The 27531-nt window shown below is 36.7% G+C and overlaps 1 protein-coding gene across 1 annotated transcript in view; it reads left to right on the top strand.

Annotated features, from left to right (window-relative positions):
• The window catches only part of BRIP1 (BRCA1 interacting protein C-terminal helicase 1), a 181528-nt gene extending 154341 nt beyond the window's left edge, over positions 1–27187 (top strand). The window contains exons 18-20 of the mRNA XM_025362438.1: positions 14537–14619; positions 22020–22349; positions 24322–27187. Coding sequence (XP_025218223.1) covers positions 14537–14619; positions 22020–22349; positions 24322–25070 — 1162 coding nt within the window. The 3' untranslated portion in view covers positions 25071–27187. The remainder of the gene's footprint in view (positions 1–14536; positions 14620–22019; positions 22350–24321) is intronic.
• The last annotated feature ends 344 nt before the right edge of the window (positions 27188–27531 follow it).

Below are 27531 nucleotides of genomic sequence, written 5' to 3'. Positions count from 1 at the left end.
GCAATAACCAACTTCTGATAAGTAGGAGGCCCAGATCATGAGAACAGAAAAAATAAAGGAAAGAAACATCTCAGAGAAATAACTCAAGAAAATTTCTCAGAATTGAATAACATGATTTCATGATTGAAGGGGCTCACTAAGGCACAGGTAAAGGAGGAAAAGCTACAAAGCACTTCACTGTGTCCTTTCCAAGTACCAGGGGATAAAGAAAAAGTCTTAAAATCTTCCAAAGACAAAAAGACAGGTCTCTATCTCACAAAAGATAGAGAATCAGAATCACAACAGACTTCTGAAAAGCAACACTGAAACCAAAAAAAAATAGAAAAAATTGTCTTCAAATATTTTAGGGAAATTTTGGATTTCTAACTTAAGTTCTATTCAAGCCAAACTAACAAACTATAAGACAAAATAAAACCTTCAACATACAAGGACCTAAAACATTTGCTTCAAATAGACACTTTCTCAAGATGTTACTGGAAGATGTGCTCCATCAAAATAAAAAAAAAAAATTCAAAAAGGAATATCAAGGATGCAGGAAACTAGGGTTACAATCCAGAATAGAGGCAAAGATAATTCCTAAAACAACCAGGAAGGAAAACTCTGGGATGATAGCAGTGTGGCAAGTAGTCCAAATTGAGTTCAGAGGATAGAAGGTTTGACCATACTGGGAAGAATTTTTACAGCTGTGGCATCGTTTGGGGATTAATTAATGATAGAAAACATTAAAAAATTAATCCATAAAAAGAAGAGGCAGTTATTAACTCCAGGGAAGGCAAAAAGTCTTGTACAATAAAGGAAATGTAATTATAGTGTACTATGTGACTCAGTTGTTAATATTCCCAGGAAGGGATGGTGAAGTATCAGTGGTATAAGAGAAATAAACATCTTCCACAGGAGAGAATCAGTACATAAGTTCTCAAGTTCAAAAACCAAGAAGTAGTAGTAGGATGAATGTTCCTTAGAAATACGGAGATAAAAACCAGAAGAGCTACCTAAAAAATTGAAAGTAATTGTTTCCGAGGAATGGGAATTGTAACAGGAGGTGGGTGGGGAAAGGACAGTTATGTTTTTCACTGAAAACATAAAACTATGTGTTTGTGTTTCTTTGATAAAAGTTAAAATTTACAAAGCTAAAATTAAATTAACTTTAAAAAATAGTTCGAGCATTTCAGTCCTAGATAAGATGAAGTAAGCATATTTAATAGTCTAAAAAACCTAGACAGAATATGTGGAATAGCTGTTTGAGAACTCTGAAAAGTAAGCACTAGTAGGTAGATTAAGAAAGGAGACCAGAATTCAAAATACCAATGATCTAACTCAAGTAACTGTTTAATACCAGATAAAGTAGAATTCCAAGCAAATAAAATTAGAGATAAAGAGAACATTACATAATGATAACAGGGTGAATTCACCAAGAAGACATAAGAATCATAAATGTGTATGCACCCCAAAACAGGGTTTCAAAATACATGAAGCAAAAACTGACAGATCTGAAGAGAAAAATAGACAAATATACAATTATAGTTGGAAACTTCGAAATTCCTCTCAGTAACAGAACTAGTAGACAAACTAATAAAGATATAGATGACTTGAGCAACATTATTAGCCAACTCAAGTCCAGTATGTTCTCTGACAGTAATGGAATTAAACTACTAATCTAGTTTAAACTAGAAATCAATAACAGAAAAATGTCCAAATACTTGGAAATTAAGCAGCATATTTCTAAATAATCCATAGACAAAACAGCAAGTTTCAAGTAAAATTAGAAAATATTTTGAACTGATCAAAAATGAAAATACAGCATATCAAAATGTAAGGACTGCAGCTAAAGCAGTGCTCAAATGGATATTTATATCATTAAATGCTTATTTTAGGAAAAAAAATCCTCAAATCAGTGGTCTTAGTTTCTACCTTATGAAGCTAGAAAAACAAGAGCTAAATAAATGTGAGGCAAACAGGAGAAAAAGGAATAATAAGTATAAATTGATGAATTGTAACAAAAATAATGAAATCAGAGAAATTAAAATTAAGCTGGGTTTGAACTAAGAGTTGAGCTACCATTCAACTCAGCAATTCCATTATTGATTATATGCCCAAAGGAAAATAAATCATTCTGCCAAATAGACACATGCAGCTGTGTGTTCATCACAGCACAATTCACAAAAGCAAAGACATAGAAGCAACTCAAATACCTATCAATGGTGGACTGGATAAAGAAAATATGGTACATATACACCATGGAATACGGCACAGCTATTAAAAAGGAACGAAATCATGTCCTTGCAGCGACATGGATGCAACTGGAGGCCATTATGCTAAGCAAACTAACACAGAAACAGAAAACCAAATACCATATGTTCCCACTTATAAATGGGAGATAAACAATGGGTACACATGTACGTAAAGATGGGAACACAGACACTAGGGAATGTAAGAGGAGGCAGAGAAGGAGGGAAGCAAGGGCTGAAAAACGACCTATTGTGTTCTATGCTTACTTTCTGGGTAATAGGTTCAACTGTACTCCAAACTCCAACATCATGCAATATAACCTTGTAACAAACCTGCACATGTACTCCCAGAATCTAAAATAAAATAAAAGTTGAAAAAGAAAAAAAAAATAGACTCTTTGAAAAGATCAATAAAATTGATAAACCTCTAGCAAAATTAGCAAAGAAAAAAAGAGAAGCCACAATTACTAATATCAAGAATAAAAGAGGCATTAATAGTATAACTACAGACTCCACAGACATTAAAAGAATAATATGGGAATACTATGAACAACTCTATACATATACATTTGATAACTTAAATGAAGTAGATTAATTCCACAAAACCCACAAAATACCAAAATTCATCCAAGATGAAACAGATAACATGAATAGCTATCCAGCAAAGAAACAGAATTCATAGTTAAAAGCCGTCTAAAAAATTATCCACCCAGATGTGTTCACTAACAAATATTACCAAACATTTTAAAGAAGAAATAACACAAATTTTACATGATGTCTTCTAAAAAATAGAAGATGTAATCCTTCTCAGTTTATTTTATGAGGCCAAGATGGAATTGATAACATGTATAGCTATATAGCAAAGAAATAGAATCCATAGTTAAAAGCCTTCTAAAACATTCTCCACCCAGATGTGTTCACTAGCAAATATTACCAAACATTTAAAGAAGAAATAACACAAATTTTATATAATCTCTTCTGAAAAATAGATGCAGTCCTTTCCAATTTATTTCATGAGACCAGAATTAACCAGCAATCAAAACCAGATGAGGACTACAAAAACAAAAGAAAAAGGAGGAGGGGGGAAGAAAACTGTAAGAGCCTAAAAATAAAACTGCACACCTACAACCATCTGATCTTTGACAAAGTTAGCAAAAATAAGCAATGGGGAAAGGACTCCTTGTTCAATAAATGGTGCTGGAGTAATTGGCTTGCTATATGCAGAAGAATGAAACTGGACCCCCTCCCTTTTACCATGTACAAAAATCAACTCAAGATGGATTAAAATGAACTCAACGTGGATTAAAGATTTAAGTGTGAGACCTCAAACTATAAAAATCCTAGAAGAAAACCTAGGAAATACTGTTCTAAACATCTGACTTGGCAAAGAATTTGTGACTAAGTCCTCAAAAGCAACTGCAACAAAACAAAAATTGACAAGTGGGACCTAACTGGCTAGCCATATGCAGAAGATTGAAACTGGACCCCCTTCCTTATACTGTATACAACAACCAACTCAGGGTGAATTAAAGACTTAAATGTAATACCTTAAACTAAAAACCCTTGAGGAAAACCTTAGAAATACCATTCTGGACATAGGCCCTAGAAAGATTTCATGATGAAGACACCAAAAGCAATTGCAACAAAAACAAAATCGACAAATGGGACTTAATTAAACTACAGAGCTTCTGCACAGCAAAATATCAACAGAGTAAAGACAACCCAGAGAATGGGAGAAAATGTTTGCAAACTGTATCTTACAAACATCTAATATCCAGAATCCATAAGGAACTTAAATTGACAAGCAAAAAACAACCCCATTAAAAAGTGGCCAAAGGACATGAACAGATATTTCTCAAAAGGAGATATGCATGTGGCCAAGAAGCATATGAAAAGATGTTCAACATGCTAATCATTAGAGAAATGCAAATCAAAACCACAATGCGGCTGGGCGCAGTGGCTCACGCCTGTAATCTCAACACTGGGAGGGCAAGGCAGACGGGTCACTTGAGGTCAGGAGTTCAAGACCACTTTGCCCAACATGGCGAAACCCCATCTCTACTAAAAATACAAAAATTAGCAAGGCATTGTGGCACACAACTGTAATTCCAGCTACTTGGGAGGCTAAGGCAGGAGAATTGTTTGAAACGAAGAGGTGGAGATTGCAGTGAGCTGGGATTGTGCCACTGCACTTCAGCCTGGGCAACAGAGTGAGACTCTGTCTCCAAAACACACACACACACACACACACACACACACAGACACACGAGATAACATCTCATACCAGTCACAGTGGCTATCGTTAAAAAGTAAAAAAAAAAAACACCAGATGCTGGCAAGGTTACAGAGAATAGGGACCACATATATACTGCTGGTGGGGACGTAAATTAGTTCAGCCACTGTGGAAAGCAGTTTGTTGATTTCTGAAAGAAGTTAAAGCAGAAGTACTGTTCAACCCAACAATTCCATTATTGGGTATATACCCAAAGGAATGTAAATCATTCTCCCATAAAGACATATGTATCTGTATGTTCATCACAGCACTGTTCACAGTAGCAAAGATGTGGAATCAACCTAAATGCCTATTGATAGTAGACTGGATTAAGAAAATGTGGTACATATACACAATGGAATACTATGCAACCATAAAAAAGAATAAGATCATGTCCTTTGCAGCAACATGGATGGAGCTGGAGGCCATTCTAAATGAACTAATGCAGGAACAGAAAACCAAATATCACATGTTCTCACTTATACACGGGAGCTAAACATTAAGTATATGTGGACAGAGAAGGGAACAATAGACACCAGGGCCTACTTGAGGGTGGAGAGTAGGAGGAGAGTGAGGAAAACTATCTGTTGGATACTATGCTGCTTTTTACCTGGGTGACAAAATAATCTGTCCCAATTTGTCACAACAAATCCCCGTGACATGCAATTTGCCTCTGAAACAAACCTGCACATGTATTCCTGAAACTAAAATAAAAGTTAAAAACAACAACAACTATAGATCCATATCCCTCTGAAACACAGATGAAGATGTCCTTTACAGAGTGCCAGCAAATTGGGTAAGGTCCTCAAAAATGGCAGAACAAAGACCTTTGAAATTTCTAAAAGCAATGAGAAAATAGGCAAAAATAAGTTAGAATCAACTTTATCAAAACTCTGGGTATTAATCAAAAGTTACAGCATTCTAGGAAGCATTTACTCCTTAAAAATAGCTGAATTGCAGTAAGAACAGTAAGCTTTGTAGTATTTTAACTTGCTTTGTTTTCACCTCTCTCCAAGTTTACAATAGCCTTAAAAACCAACAGCCTGAAATCATGAGGAAAGCCAGCAACCTGACAGTCATTGGAAGGAGCAAAGCGGGGCTGGAGAACATTTCCAGAGAATTATGTGACCTACCTGGGAGTTTCCTGGAAGACCCCACTCACAAGGCTATCTTTATTTGACCTGACTCAGAGCTCACCCAGCTAGCTGTTTAACTTCACAGCTGCCTGAGACAATGAATGACATTTGGGGCAAGTGAGAGGCTAGCCAAAAAATGTAAAGAGAAAAGCTGAGGAATGCGATGTCCATAGAGAGCTTTTAAAGTTCTGACATATTCCTGGGATTTTAGTGGGCCATGCATATGTGTAGGACTGTGCATGTGACCAGTGATGTGGACATGCCAAGAAAAGACCTGAAAAGGCCTTAAGCTATCACCTTGGTACTCTGCTGAAGCAGGAAGTGAAATCAAGATCAGAGTTATTACCTACCTTGCTGAGGATTGAAATTATGTCCCAATACATGCAGAGACTCTTGGCAAAGAATGGGAGACATGATGATTCTAGACATTTAAGGAAATCTCTGTCTAATTATTAGCTGACTACTAAGTTAACCAAGCAGTATTCAGTGATCACACGTGAGAGAATACAGACTTTACAGGATTATTTTAGAAAAATTACAAGCACAAAAAACCTTGAAGAGGGAGAATAATCTGATTTCTGTATTTGCCACATTATATTATTTAAAATGTACTGTTTTAAACAAAAATCATGACACATAACAAAGTATAACTGTACACTAAGAGAAAAAAATAATAGAAACTATCCCTGAGGAAACCCAGACATTTGTCTTAGTAGACAAAGTTATGTGTTAGGAGAGACAGCTAGTTCAAATATGTTCAATAACTAAGCAAACTGTATCAAAAACTATGAGAATGATGTCTCACCTCACTAAATAGGGAATATCAATAAAGAGATAAAATTTGCTTAACAAAAACCTAATTGAAATTCTGGAGTTGGAAAGTATAATAGCTAAAATGAAATATTCATTACAGGGGCCCAACAGCAGATTTAAGCAGGCAGAAGAAAGAATTGATTTACTTAAACATCAATTGAGGTTATTCACTCTGAGGAACAGAAAGAAAAAGAATGAAGAACAACTAGCATAATCTCAGAGACCAGTAGAACCTCATCAAGTATACCAACATGCATATGTGGAGTCCCAAAAGGAGAGGAGAGAAGAAAGAACAGAAAGAATATTTGAAGAAATTATGGCTAAAATGTTCTGAATTTGATTAAAAACATTATACATCCAAGAAGATAAGCGAACTCCAAGTAGGATGAACTCAGGGAGATTCCTATCTAGATGGTTGAAATCAAACAGCCAGAAGACAGAATCTAGAAAGTGGCAAGAGAGAAATAACTCATCATGTACAAAACATCCTCCAGACCAGGAAGCAGTTAATTGACATGGTCAGAGTGCTGAAAGAAAATGACTGTCAACCAAGAATACTATATCTAACAAAACTGTCCTTCAGAAATAAGGTAAAAATTAAGATATTCCCAAATAAACAAAAACCAAGAGAATTACTCTGTAGCAAACTTGTCCTACAAGAATCACTAAAAGGAGTCTTCCAGGCTGAAATGAAAGGATATTAGGAAGTAAGTCAAATGCACATGATGAAATAAAGAATACCCTCAAAGATAACGACATAGGTAAATATAAAAGTTAATATAAATGTATTTCTTGCTTATAATTCTTTTTCTCCTGATTTTTTAAAAAGAGCAACTGCATAAAACAATAATTGTAAATCTGTGGTGATTGTCTCGTGGGTTGCCAAGACCACCTTCAAGTTCAGTAATTCACTTGGAACAGTTAGATAGCCTCAGGATGTAACTGTATACATGGCTAGGATTTATTACGGTGAAATGATAGCAAGCACAATCAGCAAAGAGAACAGAACATGTGCATGGGACAAAGTCCAGGGAGCCAGTCTTAAGCTTCCAAGTGTCCTCTCCCAGTGCAGTTACACAGAACACACTTCCCCAAGCAATGAGTTATGGCAACATGCATGAAATATTTCCAATCAGAGGAACTCATTAGCACCCAGGGATTTTATTGGGGCTGGTCTGCCTAGCAGTTTCCAGAAGACTAGACTCTCAAAAGGAGAATAAGTATTCAGCATTAATATATTGTTTACTCAAACAGTTTAGGCACAGTGAGACTCTCTTATCAGTCAATCACAGGAACCCTCCTGAATCTAAGTTTTCATTCATCAGCCCAGGGCCACCTTTAAACAGACCTTTCTAGGGATAAATAATCCAACCTACAATGTTAATTCTTCTGCACCAGCATACAATGTTTAAAGATATAATTTATATGACAATAACAACCCAAAGGTAATAGGTGAGGGAACAGAAGGACCATTTTTGTGTACTATTGAAATCAAGTTGGTAATTATACTGACTAGGTTATTACTTGTTGATGTGTTTATTATACTCTTCAACCACTAATAAAAATAATTTAGAAAATATAGTAATGTAAATGATAAGAGAATTAAAATTATATACTGGTAAGTGTCTATTGGAGAAAATGGAAAGTAATGGAAAGACAGAAGAACAAAATACATAAGGCATATAGAAAGCAAATAGCAAAGTGGGTATTTCACAAAATAGCTAAGTAAATCCTACCTTAACAGTAATTACATTAAATATAAATGGATTAAACACTCCAATCTAAAGGCAAAGTTTGGCTGAATGGATTGAAAATAATGTGATATATGCTGTCTGCAAGAGAAACACTAGTTTAAAAAACACAAATAGGTTGAAAATAAAATGATGGGAAAAGACATACCATGCAAATAGTAAACAAAAGAGAGCTGGTTTGGTTATACTAATAGACAAAATAGACCCTTAAGACAAAATAAATGTTAATAGAAACAATTAACATTTTATAATGATAAAAATGCCATTCTGCCTGCAATCCTAGCACTTTGGGAGGCTGAGGTGGGCAGATTGCTTGAGCCCTCAAGTCTAGCCTAGGCAACATGATAAAACCCTGTCTCTACTAAAAGTACAAAAAAATTAGCCGGGTGTAGTAGCATGTACCTATAATCCCAGCTATTCAGGAGACTGAGGTGGGAGAATCACCTGAGTCCAGGAAGTTGAGGCTGCAGTGAGCCATGATCTCACTACTGCACTCTAGCCTGGGCAACAGGAGTGAGACTCTATCTCAAAAAAAAAAAAAAAAAAAACAGCCATTCTCTGAAGAATGTATAACAAGTCGAAACATGTGCAATTATAAACATGTAATTAACATAAAAGGCCCCAAAACACATCTAGCAAAAAGCATCAGAAATCAAGAATTTAGTAATACTTGGAGACTTCCATACCCTACTCAATAATGGATAGAACAACTAGAAGGAAAATCAACAGGAAATAAAGTTTGTAGTGTTGTTGGTTTGAACAAAACTGCAAACTAACGACTACAAACAAACCTAACAGACATCTGTAGCACACTTCACCCAACAACAGGAGAATATGCATTCTCCTCAAGTGAACGTGACACATTCTTCAGGATAGACCATCCATTCATCCATAAAATATAAAATAAGTTTTCATAAATGTTAAGAGGTTGAAATCATTACAAGTATTATTTCTGACCACAATGAAATAAACCAGAACTCAATAATGGAAGGAAAAATGGAAAATTCACAAATACATGGAAATTCAATGACACACTTTTAAATAACCAATGGGTCAAAGAAGAAATCAGAAGAAAAATTGAGAAATACATTGTGATAAATGAAAATGGAAACAATGTCCCAAAATTTAGGGGACACAGTGAAAGTACTGCTCCCAGGAAAATTTTAAAAAGCTGCAAACATCTAGGCTGGGCGCGGTGGCTCATGCCTGTAATCCCATTAGTTTGGGAAGTTGAGGTGGGCGGATTACCTGAGGTCAGGAGTTTGAGACGAGCCTGGCCAACATGGTGAAACCCCATCTCTACTAAAAATACAAAATTTAGTCAGGTGTGGTGGCACAGGCCTGTAGTCCCAGCTACTCGAGAGGCTGAGGCAGGAGAATTGCTTGAGTCCAGGAGGCGGAGGTTGCAGTGAGCTGAGATCATGCCACTGCACTCCAGCCTGGCTGACAGAGCGAGAGACTGTCTCAAAAAAAAAAAAAAAAAGTGTAAACATCTGTATTTTAAAAGAATAAACATCTGGAATCAATAATCTAACCTTCCACCTTAAGGAATTAGGAAAAAAAGAGCAAACTAAACCCAAAGCAAGGCAATCAAAGGAAATACTAGAGATTGGAAAGGAAATAAATGAAATAGAGAATTCAAAAAACAGTAGAGAATAACCAAGGTAACAAAAGTTGATTTGTTGAAAAGACCAACAAAATTGACAGACCTGTACCAAGACTGACCAAAGAAAATACAGAGAACTTCTTTTTTTTCTTCTTCTTCTTTTTTTTTTTTGAGACGGAGTCTTGCTCAGTCGCCCAGGCTGGAGTGCAGTGGCACGATCTCGGCTCACTGCAAGCCCCGCCTCCCGGGTTCACGCCATTCTCCGGCCTCAGCCTCCCAAGTAGCTGGGACTACAGGCGCCCGCCACTACGCCCGGCTATTTTTTTTTGTATTTTTAGTAGAGACGGGGTTTCACCTTGTTAGCCAGGATGGTCTTGATCTCCTGACCTCGTGATCCGCCCATCTCGGCCTCCCAAAGTGCTGGGATTACAGGCGTGAGAATACAGAGAACTTCTAATTTACTAAAATTAGAAATGAAAGAGGAGATGTTACTACCTTACAGAAATACAAAGGGTTATAAAAGAATACCTTCAAAAATTGTGTGATGCGGTGAAACCCCATCTCTACTAAAAATACAAAAAATTAGCCGGGCGTGGTGGTGGGCACCTGTAGTCCCAGTTACTCGGGAGACTGAGGCAGGAGAATGGCGTGAACCCGGGAGGCGGGGCTTGCAGTCAGCCGAGATCGCACCACTGCACTCCAGCCTGGGCTATAGAGTGAGACTCCGTCTCGGGGAAAAAAAAAAAAAAAATTGTGTGATGAGAAATTAAATAAATTAAATGGACAAATTCATAGATAGACACAAAATACTGAGAATATATCAAGAAGAAATAGAATATCTTTTTTTTTTCTTTTTCTTTTTTTTTGAGATGGAGTCTCACACTGTCGCCTGGGCTGGAGTGCAGTGGCATTATCTCGGCTCACTGCAACCTCCGCCTCCCAGGTTCAAGCAGTTCTCCTGCCTCAGCCTCCTGAGTAGCTGGGATTACAGGTGCCTGCCACCATGCCTGACTGTATTTTTAGTAGAGATGGTGTTTCACCATGTTGGCCAGGCTGGTATCGAACTCCTGACCTCGTGATCAGCCTGCCTCGGCCTCCCAAACTGCTGGGATTACAGGCATGAGCCACTGCGACTAGCTGAAATAGAATATCTGAATAGATGTATAACAAGTAAAGATAGAATTTGTCATCAAAACACTTCCCCACTTTTTTTTTTTTTTTTTTTTTGAGACAAAGTCTCACCCTTGCTCAGGCTGGAATGCAATGATGCGATCTCAGCTCACTGCAACCTCTACCTCCTAGGTTCAAGTGATTCTCCTGCCTCAGCCTCATGATCAAATGGCTTCACTGGTGAATTCTACCAAAAATTTACAGAAGAATTAGCATTAATCTTTCATTAACTCTAGCAAAAAATGGAAGAGAATTTTTACCAATTCATTCTATGTGGCCAGTATTATCTGATACTAAAACAAGTAAAATACATTACAAGAAAAGAAGATTGTACAGCAATATTTCATATGACTATAGAAATAAAAGCCATTGACAAAATTAGCAACATACTAAAAGGATTATACACCATGACCAAGTAAGATTTATCCCAGCAATCCAAGATTGGTTCAACATGCTTTATAAAATCAGTTAATGTAATACACCATATTAACAGAAGACCAAAACCACATGATCTTCTCAAGATGAAAAAAAAAAAAAAAAAAAAAAAAGCATAAAACAGTATTCAACACATTTTCATGATGAAAATACTCAACAAAGTGGGACTATAAGGTTACTTACTTAGCTTTAATGAGGTCATCTATGAAAAACTCACAGCTAACATCACACTTAATCGTAAAGACTGAAATGTTTTTCCTAAGTTCAAGATCACAACAGTGATTTTCACTCTTACCACTTCTGTTCAATATTGTATTGGAGGTTCTAACCAGGGCAGTGAGACAAGGAAAAGAAAGAAAGGTATACAGATTGGAAAGGAAGAAGCAGAACTATTTTTATTTGCGAATGATACATTACACACAGAAAATTCTAAGAAATCCATTTTTAAAATAGCAGAACTGATAGGTTCAGCAAGGTTTCAGGTTACAAGACCAATATTTTAAAAAATCAATGACATTTTTATTCACTACAGCCAAAAATCTAAAAATGAACTTAACAAAATTCCATTTAAAATAACATCAGAAAGAATAAAATACTTAGAAATATACTTAACTAAGGAGATGAAAGATCTATATACGGAAAACTGCAAAACAGTATTGAATGAAAATTCTAAATAAATGGAAAGAATTCCATGTTCATGGATTAGAAGACTTATTGTTAAGATATCAGCACTCCCCTATATTGATATAGAGGTTAAATACAATACTAATCAAAATCCCAGCTGACTTTCTAGCAGAAATTGAGAAGCTGATTCTAAAATTATTATGGAAAGGCAAGGAACCCAGAACAGTCAAAACAATCTTGAAAAAGAAGAACATACTAGGAGAACAAACAGTTTTCTATTTCAAACTTATTACAAAGCCACACTAATCAAGACTATGTTGTACTGGCATCAAGACAGATGTATAGATCAGTGGGTAGAATTGAGGGTTCATAAACAAATTCATACATCTACAGTGAATTGGTTTTTGACAAGAGTGCCAAGACAACTCAAAGAAAGAATAGTCTTTTCACCAGATGGTGTTGGGACAACTGGATATGTGCAAATAATGAAATTAGACTCCTACCTCATACCACATACAAAAGTTAACTCAAAGTGGATCAAAGACAGAAAAAGGTGAAAACAGGTATAAATTTTCTTGACCTTGTATTAGGCAATAGTTTCTTAGATCTGCTATCAGAAGCACAAGCAACCAAAGAAAAAGTAGATAAATTAGACTTTGTTATAGTTCAAATTTTTATTCTTCAATGGACAGTATCAAGAAATGGAAAAGACAACTCACATATGGAGAAAATTTTTGCAAATCATGTGTAGCAGGATCTAGTATCCAGAATATATAAAGAACTCTCACAACTTAATAATAAAAAGACAAAATGGGCCATTAAAAATGGACCAATAATTTGAACAGACTTCTCCAAAAAAGGATACACAAATGGCCAGTAAGCACATAAAAATGATGTTCAACATCATTGGTCGTTAGGGAAATGCAAATCAAAGCTGTAATGAAATATCATTTCACACTTCCTAGGGTAGATTTAATTTTAGAAGGGTATACAATAACAAGTGATGGTGAGGATGTGGATATTTTGGAACCCTCATACATAGGAGGTGGGAATGTAAAATGTGCAGCTGCTTTGGAAGACAGTAGGGCAGTGTCTGAAAAAGTTAAACATAGAATTACTATATGACTCACCCGTTCCACTTCTAGGTATATGCCCAAGAGAATAAAAAACATGTATGCAAATAAAAACTTGTACCCGAATGTTTCTGGCAGCATTATTCATAGTAGCCAAAAAGTGGAAATATTAACTTATAAATAAAGTACTGAGAAATGATACAATATGAATGAATCTTGAAAACATCACATTCAGTGAAATATGCCAGATACGAAATACTACATATTGTACAATTCCACTTAAATGAAATGTCCAGAATCGGCAAATCTCTAAGGATAGAAAGATTAGTGGTTGCCAGAGGTAATGGGGAATAATTGGGATAATATGGAGTAACAGCTAATGGGCACAGGGTTTCTTTTTGGGGTGGTGAAAATGTTCTGGGATAGATAAGTGGTATAGTTTATACAGCCTTGTAAATATACCAAAAACCATTGCATTGTTATGTACACTTTAAAATTGTTTAATAATTATTAAAAAGTATGTTTTTATTTTTTAATGTATTTTTTAAAACTAGCAAATTGAATCCAAAAATCTATAAAAAGAATAATACACCATGACTAGGAATGCAAGGATGATTCAGTGTTTGAAAATGAACCAGTGTAATCTACCATATTAACAGTCAAAAGAAGAAAAACTACATGTTATGTCAATTGAATTTTAGAATATTTTTGACAAAATTAAATGTTTATTCATGATTAAAAACTCATCAAACTAGTAAAAATGACCTCTACATAAAACCTACAATTATTTATAATACTTAAGGTAAAAAAAACCCAAAGGGTCTATGTGGTTAAGAAAGATCTTAGAGGCCGGGCGCGGTGGCTCAAGCCCGTAATCCCAGCACTTTAGGAGGCCGAGACGGGCGGATCACGAGGTCAGGAGATCGAGACTATGCGGGCTAACACTGTGAAACCCCGTCTCTACTAAGAAATACAAAAAACTAGCTGGGCGAGGTGGTGGGCGCCTGTAGCCTCAGCTACTCGGGGGGCTGAGGCAGGAGAATGGCGTAAACCCGGGAGGCGGAGCTTGCAGTGAGCTGAGATCCGGCCACTGCACTCCAGCCTGGGCAACAGAGCGAGACTCCGCCTCAAAAAAAAAAAAAGAAAGAAAGAAAGATCTTAGAAAATATTTTCTATAATTTTGTTGAGTGTAAAATAAAATACAGCATTTTGTATGTAAGTTATCCGTATTTGGCAAAAGTAGGGAATTTTTAATACATCTTCTTTGTTACATTGTATTGGATAGCTTCTATAACTTTTCTCCTAATAACAAATTGTTTAAAATAATCTATAAAATTGATTTTTTTTCAATTTTCTGTCTGTCCCACTGGAAAACTGGATTTATTTCCGATGTTATAATTATTTGATTTTCCCCTTATTTTTTTCTAGATGTATTCGACACCAAAATGATTGGGGAGCTCTTATTCTAGTGGATGATCGCTTTAGGAATAACCCAAGTCGCTATATATCTGGTAAGATCTCAACTGGGCTTAGAGTAAAAACTAGTAACAATCTTCATATTTTTATTGTGGTAAAAAACACATAACATGAGCTCTACCATCTTATTAAGTGCACAGTACAATATTATTAACTATAAGCACAGTATTTCACAGCAGATATCTAGAACTTTTAAATCTTACATAACTGAAACTTAACACTGACTGAACAGCAATGCCCCGTTTCCCTCTCCCCCCATCCCCTGGCAACCGCCACTACACTTCTGCTTCTATTAGTTTGACTACTTTAGATACCTCATATAAATTGAATTATGCAGTATTTGTCCTTCTGTAACTGGCTCATTTCAGTTAGCATAATGTCCTCAAGGTTCATCTATGTTATAGTATCTGACAGGATTTCCTCCTTTTCAATGACTGTCTAATATTTTATTTTATGTATACATTATACCATATTTTCTTTATCCATTCATCTGTCAGTAGACATTTAGGTTGTTTCCACCTTATGGATATTGGGAACAGTGCTGCAATGGACATGGGAATGCAGATATCTCTTCAAGATCCTGATTTCAGTTTTTTTGAATAAATACCAAGTGTAGGATTGGCGAATCATCATAGTTCTGAGTTTAATTTTTTGATTTGATACTGTTCTTCACAGCAGCTGCACCATTTAACATTCCCACCAATAGCACGCAAGGGTTCCAATTTCTCCATATCCTTCCTAACGCTTATTTCCTTTTTTCTTCTTTCTCTTTTTTAAATTTCATAATGGCTATCCTACCAGGTATGATGTGATAGCACGTTGTGGATTTGATTTGCATTTCTCTGATGATTAGGGATGTTAAGCATCTTTTCTATACCTGTTGGCCGAATCATATGTCTTCTTTGGAGAAACATCTTTTCGTTTGCTCATTTTTTAATTGAGTTATTTGGATTTCTTTGCATATCTGTTTTTTTGGGTTGGTTTTTGGTGTGTGTTTTTTTTTGTTTGTTTGTTTTTGTTTTTGAGACGGAGTCTCACTCTGTTGCCCAGGCTGGAGTGCAGTGGCGTGATCTCTGCTCACTGCAAGCTCCGTCACCTCCCGGGTCCATGCCATTCTCCTGCCTCAGCCTCCCGAGAAGCTGGAACTACAGGTGCCCGCCACCACGCCTGGCTAATTTTTTTGTATTTTTAGTAGAGACAGGGTTTCACCGTGTTCGCCAGGATGGTCTCGATCTCCTGACCTCGTGATCCGCCCGCCTTGGCCTCCCAAAGTGCTGGGATTACAGGCGTGAGCCACCATGCCCGGGCTTGGTGTGTTTTTTTGTTTGTTTGTTATTGAGATACAGGAGTTTCTTATATATTTTGGAGATTAACTCCTTATCAGATATATGCCTTGCAAATATTTTCTCCCATTCTGTAGGTTGCCTTTTGACTCTGCTGATTATTTACTTTGCTGCACAGAAGTTTTTTAGTTTAACATGGTCCTCCTTGTCGAATTTTGCTTTTATTGCCTGTGTTTTTGGTGTCATATCCAAACAATCGTTGCCAACACCAAGACTGGATAACTTATAAAGATAAGAGGTTTATTTGGCTTATGGTTCTGCAGGCTGTACAAGAATCCTGGCACCAGCATCTACTTCTAATGAGGGCCTCAGAAAATCTACAATCATAGCAGAAGGTGAAGGGAAAGCAGATGCATCACATGGTGAGAGAGGGAGCAAGAGAGAGGAGAGGAAGTGCGAGGCTCTTTTTAACAATCAGATCTCATGTGAACTAATTAGAGTAAGAGCTCACTCATTACCACGGAGAGGGCACCAAGCCTTTCATGAGGGCTCTGTCCCCATTACCCACACACCTCCCAGTACGCCCCACCTATGACACTGGGGAACACATTTCAACATGAGCTTTGGAGGAAACAAATAACCAAAGCATGTCAATCCCCACTGACAGCCTCTTGAAGATTTGTTGACCATATACGTGTGGATCTGCTTCTGGGCTCTCTATTATGTTCCATTGGTTTATATGGTTTTCTTTATGCCAGTACCATACTTTTTTGACTACTACAGCTGTGTAATGTATTTTATAGAATCAGGAAGTATGATGGCTGCAGCTTTTATCTTTTTTCTCAAGATTCTTTTGCCTATTTGTGGTCCTTTGTTGTTCCATATGAATTTAGATTGCGGCCAGGCATGGTGGCTCATGCCTGTAATCCCAGCACTTTGAGAAGCCAAGGCAGGTGGATCACGAGGTCAGGACTTCGAGACCAGCCTGGCCAACATAGTGAAACCCCATCTCTACTAAAAATACAAAAATTAGCTGGGTGCAGTGGTGGGTACCTGTAATCCCAAATATTCGGGAAGCTGAGGCAGGAGAATGACTTGAACCTGTGAGGCGGAGGTTGCCAAGACCGTGCCATTGTACTCTAGCCTGGGTGACAGAGCAAGCCTGTAAAAAAAAAAAAAAAAAAAAAAAAAAAGGGGGTTGCTTTCAGTAGTATGGACATTCTGACAATATTAGGTGTTCCAATCTGTGAACATGGAATGTCTTTCCATTTATTTGTGTTATCTTTATTGTTTTTTAGCAATGTTTTATAATTTTCAGTGTACAGGTTTTTTGCCTCCTTAGTTGTTTATTCCTAGGTATTTTATTATTTTTGATGCTATCATAAATGGGATTGTTTTCTTAAATTCCTCTTTTGATTGTTTTTAGTGTATAGAATTGCAAGTGATTTTTGTACATTGATTTTTGTATTCTGCAGCTTTACTGATTTGTTTATTAGTCCTAACAGGTTTTTTTTCAATCTTTAGGATTTTCTACATAAAAGATCATGTCATCTGCAAGGAGAGATCATTTTACTTTGGCTTCCTTTTATTTCATTTTCTTGCTTAATAGTCTGGCTAGGACTCTTAGTACAAAGCTAAATAGAAGTAGTGAGAATGAACATCCTTGCTTTGTTCCTGGTCTTAAAAGCTTTTCTTTTTTAGACTTTTTGAAGAAACATGCTTTAATTCCTTTCCCATTTTTCTTTTGCATACCTTCTATAGATATTTCCTTTGTGGTTACATGGGTCTTACATAAAACATAGTCATAACAATATTTTCAGCTAACAACTTAATTTCAGTTGTATAAAAAACTCTACACTTTTACTTTTCCCCATCACATTTTATTATTAAAGTCACAGATTATACCCTTTTATATAGTGTATCCACTAACATACTATTATAGTTATTTTCATACTTTGTCTTTTAACTTCTGTATAGAATTAAACATTATTTATGTATCACTGTTGTTATATTAAAGTATTCTGTATTTGTGTACACTTTTAACTTCACGAGCAAACTTTATGCTTTTGTGTTGCTGTTTAGCAGGCTTCCGTTAGCATATCTTGCAAGGCAAGTTTAGTGGTGACGTCCCTCAGCTTTTGCTTATCTGGAAAAGTTTTTACCTCTTATTCATTTTGATAGATGGCTTTACCAGATATAATATCCTTCACTGGCAGGTTTTTTTTCTTTCAGCACTTTAAACATGTCATCCCACTTCCTTATGGCATGCAAGATGTCACCTGAGAAATCTTTCTCTTTTTTTGGAGACAGGGTGTTACTCTGCCACCCAGGCAGGAGTGCAGTGGCATGATCATGACTCACTGCAGCCTCAGCCTCCCAGGCTCAAGTGATCCTCCCACCTCAGCCTCCTGAGTAGCTGGGACTACAGTCTTGTACCACCAGACCTGGCTAATTAAAAAAAATTTTTTTGTAGAGATGGGGTCTCACTATGTTGCCCAGACTAATCTCAAATTCTTTGGCTCAAGCAATTCTCCTACCTCTGACTCCCAAAGTGTTGGGATTACAGGCATGAGCCTGCATGCCCAGCCTGTTGACTGTCTTATGTGACTTCATTTGTATATGACAAGTTGCTTTTCTCTTGCTGTTTTCAAGTTTCTATTTTTTTCTTTGACTTTTGACACTTTGATTATAAAGTGTCTTGGTACAGACTTTTGGGTTCATTCTGTTCGGGTTCTCTGAGATTCATGTATTTGGATATCATTTTCCTCCCCCCAGATTTATTAAGTTTTTGGTCATTATTTCTATAAATAAGTTTTCTTCTCCTTTCCCTCTTTCTCTTTCTAGGACTCCCAGAATGTGTATATTGGTCAGCTTTGATGGTGTCCCATAAGTGAAGTCATAAGGCTTCACTTTTTTTTCCATTTTGCTTTTTCCTTTTTGCTTCCCTGACTGGATGATTTCAAATGACTTGCCTTCAAATTTCCTGATTCTGAGCACTTTGAGAGACTGAGGCTAGTGGATCACTTGAGGTCAGCAGTTAGAGACCAGCCTGGCCAACATGGTGAAACGCCGTCTCTACTAAAAATAGGAAAATTAGCCGGGTATGGTGGTACATACCTGTAGTCCCAGCTACTTGAGAGACTGAGGCAAGAGAATTGCTTGAATCCGGGAGGCGGAGGTTTCAGTGAGCCGAGATTGTGCCACTGCACTCCAGCCTGGGCAACAGAGCGAGACTGTCTCAAAAAATAAAATAAATAAAATAAAAGAAAATAAACAAATTTCCTGATTCTTCCTTCTGCTTGATCAAGTCTGCTGATGAACTCCTCTAGTGAATTTTTCAGTTCAGTTATTGTATTTTTAGCTCCAAAATCTGTTTAGTTCTTTTTTGTATTCTTTATCTTTGTTGAAATTCTCCTTTTTTTCTATATTATTTTCTTGAACTTGTGAGCATCATTTTGACAGTTATTTTAAATTCCTTGCCAGGTAATTCATATACCTCTTTTTTTGGGGGGTTGGTTTCTGGAGATTTATTTTGTTCCTTTGATAGGGTTATTTTTTCCTGTTTCTTTATGTTTCTTGTAACCTTGTATGGTATCCACACATTTGAAAAAAGAGTGTTTACTGACTGGTTTTGTACAGGGAAAGACCTTCACTCATCAGCCCAGGCAGGCATTCTGGGAGCCTCTTAAACCTTTTCCGTGGATCTATCTTCTTTGGACTTGTCTGTAAATTCCTTATTAGAAATATTTGCTGGTTTTTTGTTTTTGTTTTGTTTTGTTTTTGTTTTTTTGGTCAGGGTCTCACTCTGTCACCCATGTTGGAGTGCAGTGGTACAATCTCAGCTCACAGCAACCTCGGCCTCCTGGGTTCAAGGGATCCTCCCACCTCAGTCTCCCAAGTAACTGGGACCACAGGTGTACACCACTATATCCAGCTAATTCTTGTATTTTTTGTAGACATGGGGTTTCACCACGTTGTCCACGCTGGTCTCAAACTCCTGGGCCCAAGTCATCTGCCTGCCTCGGCCTCTCAAAGTGCTGGGATTACAGGCATGAGCCATCACGCCCAACTCTCTTTTGTTCTTAGTAGATTCCAGGCATATAGAGTATGCTAGGTCCAGTCAGTGCTCTATGACAAGCAAGACAGAAACCAGTCCCTAGACAGCTCCTTGAAAAGCCAAGATGTTGGATGCACACTCCAGGCTTTTCTGTACCCCTGAGGGAGCGGCCATCAAACTGTATGGGCCTCTGTTGCACTGTGGTTTCTGTGGAGCAGAAACTTGCTGCACAGCGCTTTTGTTCTTAGTGGTCCCTGGGCATGTAGGGTATGGCAGCTCATGTCAGCTCTTCGACACAGGTAAGATAGAAGCCAGTCCCTCGGGCAGCCTCCCAGAAAAAGATATAAGGTTCAGTTTTCTCTTTTCTCCCCAGGGAGAAGAAACTAGGAGCTAACTCCCAATCCCATGGTACTATTCTGAAGTGGGGACCATGACGAGAGGGTGCCACAAATTTTCCTCCCCGCTTTGATGCAGCCAGTAGTATCATTTTTTGCTCACTCGATGGTTTCATCCAACAGTAAACAGTTTTCAGAGTCAATACCAGGAGTTATTATTAAAGAGCCATGGGATACATGTGTATCTTTATTATTACCTTTTAGCTAAAAAAAGTTCATTTTATTATGATAAAGAGATGTTAAATTTTGTTTTGGATTAGCTGTGTGTGGGTGTGGACTCTACTTTTTCAATTTCAGAGCTTAATTACTACATTTGGTTTGATATTAAAACATAAAGCAGAAAACATTGCTTTGTTTGTTTTATCTTCCCTTTCCACGTGAAGTGTGCAGTAGCATAGGTCAAACGGTAACTAAAGGCAAAAATGCTAAGTGCTGGTGTCTAGTCAGCAGGTGGAGCTCAGATTCTTTCAAGTTTTCAAAAGCAGACAATGATATTTTACATTGAAAAGGCTTTCTTTGATTATAAAAAGGTTGAAATGAAAAGGTACATAGTACTAAAATTCTTATTTTTATTTTCTTATTTCTTTTTTAGAGACAGGTCTTACTCTGTTGCCCAGGCTGGAGTGCAGTGATGTCATCATAGTTCACTGCAACCTCGAACTCCTGGCCTCAAGCAATCTTCCCACCTCAGCCTCCCAAAATGCTGGGATTATACGTGTGAGCCACCACACTCAGCCTAAAAATTTTCAGTTTTAGAGAATTTCACATATTTTTATGGTCTAATCATATTCCCCAAACGAACAAAATAAAAAACTTCAAGGGAAATGGCTTATTTAAAATTTTTTTAGTTTTAAAATCTAGAACTTAAAGTTTTACCCTATAGTGACTTTTAAAACTAATTCCTCCAAAAGATGATGCTAGTTTTAGTAGTGTTAGCAGGGAATATTTATTTTGTAAAAGTCCAAATATCTGATTTTGCGTTTCATTTGGAAGTACGCCATACTAGAAAACACCTCAAACTCTTAGGTTTCATTTTTATGCAGTTTTCATATGTCACAGGTCAAATCATATCCTTTATAACTTGATTATATATATATATTAAAAATAATTATATAAGAAAAATTCAGATGGGATATGATTTGCCCATAAGACAGTGTTATTATTTCACCTCCAGAATAATTTTAATTTAAGATGTATTTGGAATTGGTGGAGGAAGGGAACAAAAAAACTTGAGACTAGAATATTGAAATTATTTTTGCAAAAGGAGTAAAATTTAGAATATTAGAATGGAAAGTTGTATTGTTTACAACTTCTAGTTTCCCTACAAAAAAATAAGCAGTTTGTGTGGGGAATTATGATGAAATTAAATTTGCCATATTCACCAGTTATTCTTAACCAGATGATATGTTTTCCCATCTCTGCCCTACTTCCACTGCCTCTTTTCTCTCTCCATTTGACAATTACTGTATATAAACAGAATGTTACTCATATGTTACTGATATATGAATGTTACTTTATATGTTACTGATACATATGTAGTAAAATTGCTGAATTGCAGAAAAAACATACAGAGAACCATTCTGTATATTCAAAATACAAATTAGATTACTTCACTAGAAAAAGCAAGTGTATTATCTTAGCATGTAATATTTTAATAACTAAGTAACCAAATTTTCCCCTGGGTTTACCTCTTTCTTTAGGACTTTCTAAATGGGTACGGCAGCAGATTCAGCACCATTCAACCTTTGAAAGTGCACTGGAGTCCTTGGCTGAATTTTCCAAAAAGCATCAAAAAGTTCTTAATGTATCCATAAAGGACAGAACAAATGTACAGGACACCGAGTCCACACTTGAAGTGTCCTCTTTAAAGTACAGTACCCCACCTTATTTATTGGAAGCAGCATGTCATCTATCACCAGAAAATTCTGTGGAAGATGAAGCAAAGATGTGTGTCCAGGAACTGCAGTGTCCTAAAATTATTACTAAAAATTCACCTCTGCCAAGTGGCATTATCTCCAGAAAGGAGAAAAGTATGAAAAGTTCTTCCCATTTACCTTTGATAGAGAAGTCTTTCATTATATTTAGTGAAATGATATTTATTTGGGTATAGATTAATTTCCTTAAATATGGTGGTTTGTAATATAAGGTGTTATCATAAAGTAGTGAAACAGTATGGTGTATTGTAATGGGAACAAACTTTTGTCAGGAGACCAGAGCATATTTTCTGGTTTTCCACTAACTGGCTTTGCCACTTACTAGCTTTGTGATCATGAGCAAGTCATTTGACCTTTTTGAGTCATAATTGGGGGGAAAAAATGCTTGCCTAGCTGTCCCTTCAGGTTGGGTTGTAAAGGTCAAAATTATAAATATCACAGCATTGTAAAGTACCATATAAGTAGGAGATGTTATTCTAATGGCTATATAAAAATTTGGCCTAATTTTTTATATAGATACTTCTATGTGAACTTCTTTTCCTATATAGATAGTTCTCGTGAACTTATTTATTTTTAGGAGGTGAGAGACATTTATTTTAAGTGATGAAAAGTAATTTTTTTTTTTTTTTTTTTTGAGACAGAGTCTTGCTCTGTCACCCAGGCTGGAGTGCAATGGTGCAATCTCTGCTCACTGCAAGCTCCGCCTCCCGGGTTCACGCCATTCTCCTGCCTCAGCCTCCCGAGTTGCTGGGACTATAGGCGCCCACCACCACGCCCGGCTAATTTTTTGTATTTTTAGTAGAGACCGGGTTTCACCGTGTTAGCCATGATGGTCTCGATCTCCTGACCTCGTGATCCGCCCGCCATGGCCTCCCAAAGTGCTGGGATTACAGGCGTGAGCCACCACACCCAGCAAAAAATAATATTTTAAAATATTTTAGAAATAATCATCTGTATCAGATTGGCAAACTGTGGCCCGTGGGGCAAATTTGGCCTGCTGCCTGTTTTTGTAAGTTTAATGAAATGTAGTCATGTCCATTTATGTACATATTGCAAACAACAGCAGAGTTGAGTATTTGTGTGTATTGCACTAGAACAGCGTAATTGAGTAGTCGCAACAGATACATAATGCCTCACAAACCCTAAATATTTCCTATCTGGCCTGTAACAGAAAAGGTTTGCCAAACTCTGGTCTATACCATTGGATATAATTTCAGTTGTTTTAATTCATGTATCCAAGGCAGGTGGATCATCTGAGGTCAGGAGTTCGAGACCAGCCTGACCAGTGTGGTGAAACACCGTCTCTACTTAAAAAATACAAAAATTAGCTGGGCATGGAGGCAGCTGCCTGTAATCCCAGCTACTCAGGAGGCTGAGGCAGGAGAATCACTTGAACCGGGAGGCGGAGATTGCAGTGAGCCGGGATTGCGCCATTGCACTCCAGCCTGGACAACAAAAGCGAAACTCGGTCTCAAAAAAAAAGAAAAAAATCAATTTTTAAACATTTATTTTGTAGTATATAGATACTACAAAATAGCAGTACAAAATTCACTATAAATAGTGAATTCAAGCTGATTAACCTGGTAATCAGGAAACCTAGGTTCTAGTCTCAGTCTTCTTACTAACCAGTTTTATAACTTTGAGCAAATAACTTAGCCTTATGTCACATTCCTTATTTATTAAATAAAAGAATTAGTCTAGGTAAGTTTTTCTCAGTCACTGGTTAGTGGATTTTCAAGGCAAATGTTTACAGCCTGTTCCCTCCTATGCTCAGCTCCCTTCCTCTTCCCTTTTACCCCTTCTTTCCTCATTCATTCTTGGGCTCCCTGGTGTGGAATTTGATAGTTTACCAGACAGCATTATAACTTGAGCTAGGAAACACTAGAGACCTAAGATTTCTTTCAGAGTTAATATTCTGTTCCAAGATAAAAATCCACTAGTATTCATTGGGGGTTCTAAGTTACGTATCCGATAGTTATTTAGGCATTGCTAATAAATAATCATTTTAACGTAACAATTATGTCAGCTAGGAGCAGAAAGTTAAAGCTTTAAATTCTTGTATTCTTAGATGATCCAGTATTGCTGGAAGAAGCAGTGAAAGCAGAAAAAATTGTGATTTCCAGATCTACAAGCCCAACTTTCAACAAACAAACAAAGAGAGTTAGCTGGTCAAGCTTTAATTCTTTGGAACAGTATTTTACTGGTAAAATACCAAAGGCAACACCTGAGCTCAGGTCATCAGAGAATAGTGTCTCTAGTCCTCCCCGTTTCAAAACAGAAAAGATGGAAAGTAAAACTGTTTTGCCAATCACTGATAAATGTGAATCCTCAAATCTGACAGTAAACACATCGTTTGGATCATGCTCTCAATCAGAAACCATTATTTCATCATTAAAGATTGATGCCACCCTTACGAGAAAAAATCATTCTGAACATCCGCTCTGTTCTGAAGAAGCCCTGGATCCAGACATTGAATTGTCTCTAGTAAGTAAGGAAGATAAACAGTCCACTTCAAATAGAGATCTTGAAACAGAAGCAGAAGATGAATCTATCTATTTTACACCTGAACTTTATGATCCTGAAGATACAGATGAAGAAAAAAATGACCTAGCCGAAACTGATGGAGGAAATAGATTGGCTAACAATTCAGATTGCAGTTTAGCTAAAGACCTTTTTGGAATTAGGACTATACAAGAAGGAGATTCAGCCAGAGAAGTGAAAGCTGAGGATTGCACAGATACAAAGTTGAATGGAATTCTGCATATTGAAGAAAGTAAAATTGATGACAGTGATGGTAAAAACAACTTTGATAAATGAACTGGAACTGGGAAAAACTCATGAAATAGAAATAAAGAACTTTAAACCGTCTCCTTCCAAAACTAAAGGCGTGTTTCCTGGTTTTAAGTAATAATACTTAACTCTCAAGCGAAGTAAAAATATGTCATCATGCTTATGTTAAACTCTGTTGTAAGTAATTTGTACATTGAATAAGTGGCATACTTTTTAAAAAACTGTTTTATGTTCAGAAATGTAAATTTTATTATTCTTGAGTTTTGGGGGGTTTTTTTTTTTTTTTTTTTGAGATGAAGTCTTGGTCTGTTTCCCAGGCTGGAATGCAGTGGCGTGCTCTCGGCTCACTGCAACCTCCACCTCCAGGTTCAAGCAATTCTCCCGCCTCAGTCTCCTGAGTAGCTGGGACTACAGGTGTGCACCACCATGCCCGGCTAGTTTTTGTATTTTTAGTAGAGATGCGGTTTCACCAAGTTGGTCAGGCTGGTCTCAAATTCTTGACCTAGTGATCTGCCCTTCTCTGCCTCCCGAAGTGCTGGGATTACAGGCATGAGCCACTGTGCCTGGCCTATTCTTGAGTTTTTACAAAGTAATTCATACAAAATGTTGTCCTCAAATAAGTCTTCCTTAGCTAAATGCAATTTAAAATTATTCAAAGATATTTAGAGTTTCCTAGGGCATTTCTAGTTTCACGTAAATATTCATATTAGGTGGTTCTCTTCATCCATTTGTTTTCATACTGATACATAAAGATTAATAGCAGTCTAGTCACACCTCAGTCATATTTCACTATAGATTTTACCTCAGATCAGTCCGAGACATTTTTAGAGATCACCATTTGTCTTGAAAGGTTTATTTCGTTATTAAACTGCCTACTTAAAAGTAATGAAGAGAAATTAAGAAAGTGGTATGCATTTTTAATTGAAATTGTTTTACATTATTTGTATAATAAGCCTAAAATCAAACATATCATAAACAAATTGATGTAAAGATATAAAATGCCAAATGAAGTATTCTAAATTTTCTGTTCTAATTATTTAGCTGCATCATAATTGTGGAAAAAAATCCTAGATCCTGCTGAGTATTATATATTTTTCCTAGTGGATCAGTGAGTACCAAACACTAGATTAGAAGGTAATTTCTACATTGTTTGGAAAGGGTGAAACAATTTCTCCCCTCTGGTATTGCTCTAGCATAAGCTTTAGTTATGCAATGACTAAGAAAACTTTATATATAAATTTGATAAGCAAACCCACATTTATAGCTGTAGCCAAAATATGTTTCCTTAGAGCCCAGTAATCCTTTCTGTGAATTTTGATCTTGTTTGTGTTTTTATGAATGAAGCTGTGTCTAATCAAAAATGATTATAAAAGATGCTCATCTCTGACATCATTCCAGAAATACATTCATTGATCTTTTTTTAAGAAATGTGTGTTATTCACTGGGCATTAGGACTTTTTGTGAGTAATTTGAATTGAAATTTTATGAGCTATCCAAGAATTTTGTATGGTCTATTATTTTCAAGTCATAATTTCCAGTAAGGATTTATTTTACATTTCATTTGGATAAATGAATTATTATATAGGCATGTGTTTGCTTTCATTTTGAGATATTTAGATTTTTACAGCTTGTTTTTATAGCATTTGATGTTACAACTCTAAGCATAGTTCAAAGACATTTAAAATTAGCCAGGTGACAATTTACCAGTTAAAGAATTTAGAATATATTAGATCCCATCTAGTATTATATATTTTTTCTAGTTGATTATTGAGCAGTAAGTACCAAATACTAGATTAGAAGGTAATTTTTATGTTGTTTTGAAAGGGTGAAACAATTTTTCTCCTCTGGTATTATTATTAAACCACAGATAGGGATAGTAGGGTAGTGAAACGAATAAATACCTGGTAGAAGACAAGAGACTTGGGCTCTACACCTGGCTCTGCCACTAATTTGCTAAGTCATATTGGCAATCACCACACCCTTCAGGGAATTAGTTTCATCTGTAAAATGCAGAGGTTAGTACTATAAAATCATACAGATTTCTTTGTGCTTTAAGAATCTACAAAGGAATGTCTGTTGATATTCTGAGTCGATTTTCATTTGCTTTTGTTCCAGAATGCCTAAAATAAAGCATATTATTTCATAAAAAAGGTAAAGTGGCTCTTACTCATTTATATTTAGGGAACGATGGTGATGTGGTTTGGCTGTGTCCCCACCCAGATCTCATCTTGAATTGTAGTTCCCATAATCCCCACGTGTTGTGGGAGGGACCCAGTGGGAGGTAATTGAATCAGGGGGGGCGGTTACCCTCAAGCCATTCTCACAATAGTGAGTGAGTTCTTATGAGACCTGATGATTTTATAAGGAGGTTTTCCCTGCTTCACTCTCATTCCTCTCTCCTGCTGCCTGTGAAAAGGTGCCTTCCACCATGATTGTAAGTTTCCTGAGGCCTCCCCAGTCATGCGGAACCGTGAGTCAATTAAACCTT

The sequence above is a fragment of the Theropithecus gelada genome, chromosome 16, assembly GCF_003255815.1.
Source record: "Theropithecus gelada isolate Dixy chromosome 16, Tgel_1.0, whole genome shotgun sequence".
Classification (NCBI taxonomy): domain Eukaryota; kingdom Metazoa; phylum Chordata; class Mammalia; order Primates; family Cercopithecidae; genus Theropithecus; species Theropithecus gelada.
Note: the sequence above shows the minus strand (reverse complement) of the source record. Positions and strands in the feature narration are given on the sequence as shown.